Source organism: Orycteropus afer, unplaced genomic scaffold (assembly GCF_000298275.1).
Source record: "Orycteropus afer afer isolate SDZICR_OR568_19922 unplaced genomic scaffold, OryAfe1.0 scaffold00391, whole genome shotgun sequence".
Lineage (NCBI taxonomy): Eukaryota > Metazoa > Chordata > Mammalia > Tubulidentata > Orycteropodidae > Orycteropus > Orycteropus afer.
The window spans coordinates 1605538-1612774 of record NW_006921978.1 but is presented as its reverse complement, the minus strand read 5'-3'; the positions used below and the strand labels follow the sequence as shown (position 1 = coordinate 1612774).

At 36.3% G+C, this 7237-nt stretch overlaps 1 protein-coding gene across 1 annotated transcript; it reads right to left on the bottom strand.

Moving 5' to 3' along the window:
* Nucleotides 1–4784: 4784 nt before the first annotated feature.
* Nucleotides 4785–6045, bottom strand: NPY1R (neuropeptide Y receptor Y1). The gene is made up of 2 exons (XM_007953376.2): nucleotides 5347–6045; nucleotides 4785–5237 (listed from the first exon to the last, which is right to left on the bottom strand). Exons 1-2 carry the CDS (start codon nucleotides 6043–6045, stop codon nucleotides 4785–4787), a joined length of 1152 nt encoding a protein of 383 aa, XP_007951567.1.
* Nucleotides 6046–7237: the final 1192 nt, after the last annotated feature.

Genomic DNA, 7237 nt, shown 5'->3' with positions numbered 1-7237 from the left:
ACTGTGCCTAAACCACCATGATTGGTGTTATGTGCTGTGGAGTTGGACCCGATTCATAGCGGCCCCTCCTTGGGTTTCTGAGGCAGTACCACTAAGGAAGTAGATTGCCCCATTTTCCTTCCAAGGAGTGGCTGGTGGGTTTGAACCTCCAGCCTTCTGGTTATCAGTCAAGTGCCTTAGGCACTAAGTTACCACAGCTCCCAAACCACTATGATTAGGAGTGTATTTTAGATCTCAGAGGATGGCTTTCAATATCTATTTTTCCATCTCTGATGATTAATGATCAAGGCTGACCTAGACTAGAGATAGGGATCATGAATGGACTCAATAATGGGAAGATAGGAGAGGCAGAAGCTGGAGAATTCAGGCACAGGCTGGTATGTGGGGAAGTGTAGGGAAGGTTATCAGTATAAGTGAAAGAAAAAAAAAAAAAAAAACTCACTGACTGCTATTGAGTTGATTTTGATTCATAGTGACCCCTTCTTGGGTTTCTGAGGTGGTATCTCTGGATCTACCAATGGAAGTAGATTGCCCAGTCTTCCTTCCAACAGTATAAACTAGTTTGTTTTTTTTTTTAAATCCATTGCTTACCAGTTGATTTTAACTAATGCTGTCCCCATGTGTAGAACCGTGCTCCACAGGGTTTTCAGTGGCTGAATTTTCAGTAGATAGCCAGGCCTTTCTTGAAGCACCTCTGGATGGACTCAAACCTCTAACATTTTGCATAAAAAAGTGTGTTAATCATTTTCACCACCTAAAGACTCTATATACTAGGTAAATACTCATCACATTAAAACTCTAAAACCAAACTACCTAGATTTCAATCCTGGCTCTGTCATTTACTAGCTAAGTGATTTTGGAGATGTTATATAGCCTCTGTAAGCCTCAGTTTCTTTATCTGTGAAATGGGGACAACAATACTACTACTTTAGAGGATGCTATTATAGTCAATAGCTATTATAAAGAAATCAGGAAACAACTAGCAATAAAAATAAACCATTATAGTCAGCTATGTAGCTATACCTATATATTCTTATTCCACACAGTGCATGGCATGTGCACATACATAAAGACACACATACATATCAATAAGGGAATCATTAAGTGAAATAAATTTGGGAAATCTTATTAATTTACCCTAGTAAACTGTGCTCTCATTCTCATCAGGCCAGACTCAGTCCAACGTGTTGTTTCTTGAACCATGGGAATAAATAGATGAAGATGATAGAAAGAATGTGAAGGAATTCATGTTTCACTGCAGAATCAGTTGCTGAGGACAGCAACCCTGGCTGTTATGAAAGACCCAATAGTGCCAAAAATTCATTGAATTGCAGCAAAGGCATAAAGCCAGACTTATCCCTGGAACCCCAGTTAATGTCCATGCTTTCTACCACTTTTATTGTGTATGGAGAAATACTTTCATTGTCATAATACCCATTTATTTTGGCTGTCAAGTTTTGAAATTGTAATATGCATCTGTGATTCTTTTTTTCCTAATTTGTTGCTGACCTTGGAAATTTATGGAATAGAAAAGGGGATGAGCGTATCCAGTTAAAAGTAAAGAAATTGAACTAGTATGAATAATCAAGTTCTATTTCTAACCAGCATTCTCTAATTCTGAAAGATATTTTAGATACATATTATCATAATGGCCATGATCTCTCAACTCTTGCATTTCACTCCATTCCTTTCTGCAGCTAGAATCAGAAAGAAAAGGTGAACGTCATCTTTATTCTAATAACACAATTTGAAAAGACAGCGAACATTTTTTATTTTAAAACTTTATCATAAATATAGTTTAATGATTACATCATCAGTAGCACTGGACAGACCTAGGCTTAATTCCTTCTTCCCCAATTATGAAGTGTGTGACTCAGCCAAGTGTTTCAACTTGAGCTTCAATTTCCTCTTATATGAAGAGGCAATATTAGTCACAGCATCCTTACAGGTACTTAAGTACTTAATGAAGTACTTGGCACATAATAAGTGCTAAAAATTTTCTAGCTATTATCATTTCATTCAAAATTTTAGCCCCATTATAATTATGCTTTTCTACTAAACCAATAATTGATTTTTGTTCTTGGGTTTAAGAAAACCCAATGATTCAAGTCTGGGTATAGTATCCACAATATGTGTTTCTTCTTGAACTCTCATGCATCTTTTGTTGACCTTATACTATACTAATAGCTCACTGACATCTTTAAATAAAAGAGAATTTGATATTCATTATTTATGTAAAGCTAAGGAATCAGCAACCTACACAGCTGAATGGAAATCCCATAAAAGGCCATCTCAGCAAATGTGTTGACAAAAAAGCACCTACATATTAAGGCTGCTCTCAAGAAGCAGTTTGTTTCCATAGAACCTAAGTAGGAAAAGACAAAATTTGCCATTAGTCCCCCAAAGTAGAAAAGCATCAAGCAGTTAAATCCTCCAAGTTTTGGCAAGGAATGATGGTGACATCTTTGATAAGCACGGATCACATTTTAAAGGTTAATTTCAGATTTGGTTTCTTTATACAAGTATCTAAAGGACATTCTTGTGGGAACTCTGGTAGCCTAGTGCCTAAGGCATTTGACTGCTAACCAGAAGGCTGGAAGTTCAAACCCACCAGCCACTCCTCGGAAGGAAGGTTGGGCAATCTACTTCTGTAGTGATACCGCCTTGGAAACCCAAGGAGAGGTCGCTATGAGTCGGATCCAACTCCATGGCAGTGGGTTTGGTTTAGTTTGTTAAAGGTCATTCTTGGACTCTAATTCAATTTTATATTAACAGTCAATGTAGAAACTCTAATATCTGTTTGACTTACATGACTAATCATTCAAATTACTAAAATCTAAGATGTAATTTTTGCTTCATTGGGAAGTCAAAATTCTATAATAAAAGAAAAATATTTCCTTGGTTACAAAAGAAAAAACGAACTCAGGAGGAAGCGTCCCAGAAAATTTCAGAATGTAAAGTCATTTTATGATCCTAAGTAAGAAAGAGGGAGCTCTGGTAGCATAGTGGCTAAGACACTTGCCTGCTAACCAGACGGCTGGCAGTTCAAACCCACCAGCCACTCCTCGGAAGGAAGGTTGGGCAATCCTACTTCCGTACTCATACTGCCTCGGAAACCCAAGGAGGGGTCGCTATGAGTTGGGGCCGACTCAATGGCACATAACAACAACAAGTAAGAAAGAAGAAAGCTTGGTCATTATTTAGTCCTACACTTGCTTTACAAGTATCTTTTGACCAAGTTTTAAATATCTGATACAGTTCTATAAGAAGGGGAGACACAGAATCATGTAAGGCAGTTCCTACCTTTAAGAAGCTTACGATCTAGCAAGAATAGGAGATTGCAAGATCAATGGTCGTATCACAGGGTAGAAATGTTTTATCAGAGGGTAGACATGTTGGGGGACATAATGCGAAGGAAGCTATGGGATTAAAAAAAAAAAGTGACACTGAAGAGAGAGACAAAAGACTCCTCAGAAAAAGGAGAAACTCTTTTAATCAAGAAAATGTATGCCCTTATGAATTAAAACACAATATTTTGTATAATGCATTGAAGATATGGTCTGTTCTTGAAAGTACCTTTTCTCCAAATGATTCTGAGACTGAACATGAATACAAGATGCATAGAATAAAGTACAGTAACACAACACAACTACTCAGTACTCTATATGGTACACTATTTATAAAACTCCAAAAGGCACACTTAGTTTGTATAAGTTAACATAGGCTACATGAAGTGTTCTCAGTTTATAGGTATTTATTCCTGTTAGCTGGAGTAAACAGTCTTTTAACCTTGTACCATGGTGTCATATTCTTTGAAAGACGAACAGTGAAAATTAAATATGAGTTATTATATAGGCACTGATGTATGGAAAGTACATTTAGTGTTGTTACATACTGTAAGCTGGAAAGGCTTTTTGAATCACATGCATATTTATGCCAGAAAGTATGACAAACTGAACAGTCTATAAAGAATGGAATATTTCTTGCCCATCATTTCCAATGAATATAATTTAACTATTTGCAGCAATACTTATTTCCTTATTAAACTAATTATGCTGAAATTCTTTGGTAGTCAGTTACTGAAATAGTTTTGAAGCTTGAGGACTGCTTTCCCACTCATTTCTTGTAGGTGGCCTGATTCTTCATGATGCTCACAGCTGAGAAGCATTTTTTGTGCATTATTATCTTATCTTGTAGTAATCAAGTAAGAGCAAGTTAAATACTCTCTTAAAATTTAAAAAGAAAAAAAATGACCATTCCTGAATGACTTCAGACTGAATGATCACTCCTGAATGACTTTAAACAGATGTGAGATATAAACTCTCTTTTACTTTTATATCCTGAATGCCACTTTTGCATGCTATCACCTCTGCAACATACTAACATGAAACCTATTATTACATCTGGATGACCCAATTTATTGACAGAATACATGAATGTTAGGCATCTAGTGCTTCAAAAGTCAGTTAATAGTAATACTTAAAAAATTTTCATTACAATAAATACAGTATAGAAACCATTATATTATATGCATAAGTTCACAGAAAGCACTCCAAAGATATCTGGTCAAAACTATTGCCAGAAGTATCCAAAGCCCAGTATATTTTGTTCCAAACACAATCATGACAACTACAACAAAAGCAGTAAAAAGCAAGACAAAAATTCCTTGGCCTTTCCAAATGATTTCAACCCCATTCCTTGGGAGAACAGGTAATGAAAATATGTTGCAGGCTGTGCTTGTTTTTTTAACAGAAGTCATCTGGGACCATGTGTTACAAGAAGTTTCAGATTTTTTCATTATCATCATTGCTGATTTTTTTAAATGCAACTGGGCTTGCTTGTTTCAAAGAAGTCTTAGAAACATCTGTGTGCATGGTGGACATGGCTATTGTCTCATAATCATCATCGCGAGACCGGAAATCACAAAAGTTAAAGAAGAATTGCAAGTCCCTCTGGAAGTTTTTGTTCAGAAATCCATAAAATATGGGATTGACACAGGTGGATATCATTGCTGTGAGGTGGCAGAGCAGGAATAACAGATTATGGTTGCATGTAGCAATGATCTGATGATTCCAATCAAAGACAGTGTTAAAGATGGTGAGAGGCAGCCAGCAGACTGCAAATGCTACCACAATGGAGAGCAACATGATGTTGATTCTTTTGGTTTCACTGGACCTGTACTTATTATCTCTCATCTTGTCCATCATGTTGTTTCTCCTTTTTAACCGTATATATATCTATAGAGGGGGAAAAAGAAATGAGTTCAAATAGAATCACTCATTTAAATAGGAATTCTGTGGAGAGAAAATAAAAATGGAAATGATAGGAAAATAAACTTTTTCTTACCTTGAAGTAGCAAATAAATATAAAACACAGTGGGCCAAAATACTGCAGCACCAATAGGAGAGTAGTATAAGACAATCTATGAGAGTCCGATGGGAATTTATCAAAGCACACATACTTGTCCTTGAATGCATCGAGTGTTACATTTTGGAATGGTTCATCAGTCAAGACTTGATAGATCAGGAAAGGCAGAGAAGAAGCCACAGCAATGACCCAAATGACAGCAATACCTATGTAAGCATGTTTATTATTTGGTCGCCAGCCTCGTGGGTTGATTATCAGCTGATGGCGTTCCACAGCGATGAGAACCAGAGAGAAAATGGACACCGTAATTGAAACACACTGCACAAAAGGATTCAGCTTGCACATTGCCTCACCAAAGACCCAGTGGTCCATTAATGTGTACACAAATGTGAAGGGGAGACACATGATGGCAACAAGCAAGTCTGAGAAGGAAAGGTTCACAATTAGGATGTTGGTAACATTTCTCATCTCCTTTTGTTTCAATATGATTATGATCAAAGCCAGGTTTCCAGAGACCCCAAGAATTATCACAGCTCCGTAAGCAAGAGCTAATGTAAATATCATGGCCAATGGCAGATGGCAATCATCATTTTCAAAAGCCAAAAACTGGGAATTCTTTTCTGAAAAATTATAGTGCATTGAATGATTTTCCACCTGGGAAAACACTGTCAAATTCATTTTGATTGGCTTAGTGGCTATAGATTACTTTAGACAAATGGATAGTATATTTCTTGAAAGCAGGTCAGATGTTCAGCTTACTCTAATTCCCCATTCGGGAATCCATTTACCAAAATTATTCTGAACTCTTCATCCTCTTGAACTGAACAATCTGTAGAGAGAAAATGACCAATTGTGTTATTAATTTTTTTGAGGGCAAAATGAATTCTGACTCACAGTATTCTTTAAAGTAAAAATACTGAAATAAATAAAATGTTACCTGTACAAACATTTTTTTAATAGTAGAAACAATGCAAACATTTTGAAAAAAAGAAAAATTTCATATATTTTAATTGGACTTGTTTATACTTTGAGTTTCCTAACTTATAAATTAGGAAGGCCTGAAAATCAAATGCCTGAAGACTTGTACAGGTAGTAATATCAGTATAGTCTTAAACATTGTAAGAGAATAAAATATAGCCAATAATTTAATCCACAGATTAAAATGTAAGGAAATATATGAAATATAGCCAGAGACAAAACAAAACAAACTACCTAATTCTTGCTCTGATTATAGAAATGGAAAAATTAGTGTATACCATACTCTGAACTGCTCTTTAAGGCAGACATTAGTTACCACAAGTATATTCAAAGGGATTTGATCAATGTAGTGAAATAGCACAAATTTTGTCATATTTGAGACTGTTAAAGCACCAAAAAAAAAAAAAAAATCCACTGCCGTAGAGTTACATCTGACTCATAGCGACCCCTCCTTGGGTTTCTGAGGCAGTATCACTATGGAAGTAAATTGCCCAACCTTCCTTCCGGAAGATGAGTGGCTGGTGGGTTTGAACCACCAGCCTTCTGGTTAGCAGTCAAATGCCTTAGGCACTACTACCAGAGCTCCTAAAAACTGCTGGTGGATTCAAATCACAAACTTTGGGTTAGCAGCCAAGTGCTTAACCACTATACCAGCACCAGGAGATGTTTAATCTGAAAATGACTTAGTAAGAATGGCATAGTTGTTTTCTTATATTTGAATGGGTGGCATGTCATCATGGATTGAATCATGTACCCAAAAAATTTGTGTCAGATGGCTGGCTCATGATTCTCAGTGGTTTAGCAGTTATGTAATGATGTAATGTTGCAGATATGTAATGATACTCCAAGATGTAGTCTGATGTGATGAACTGATCAAGTGTAAGATTAAGTG

What these genes read in the sequence shown, in the direction of transcription:
- NPY1R (XM_007953376.2), bottom strand. Translation starts at nt 6,045, where the DNA reads ATGAATTTGACAGTGTTTTCCCAGGTGGAAAATCATTCAATGCACTAT. An exon ending in TATTTATTTGCTACTTCAAG is followed by an intron (nt 5,238 to 5,346) that starts GTAAGAAAAAGT and finishes CCCCCTCTATAG; the next exon opens with ATATATATACGGTTAAAAAG.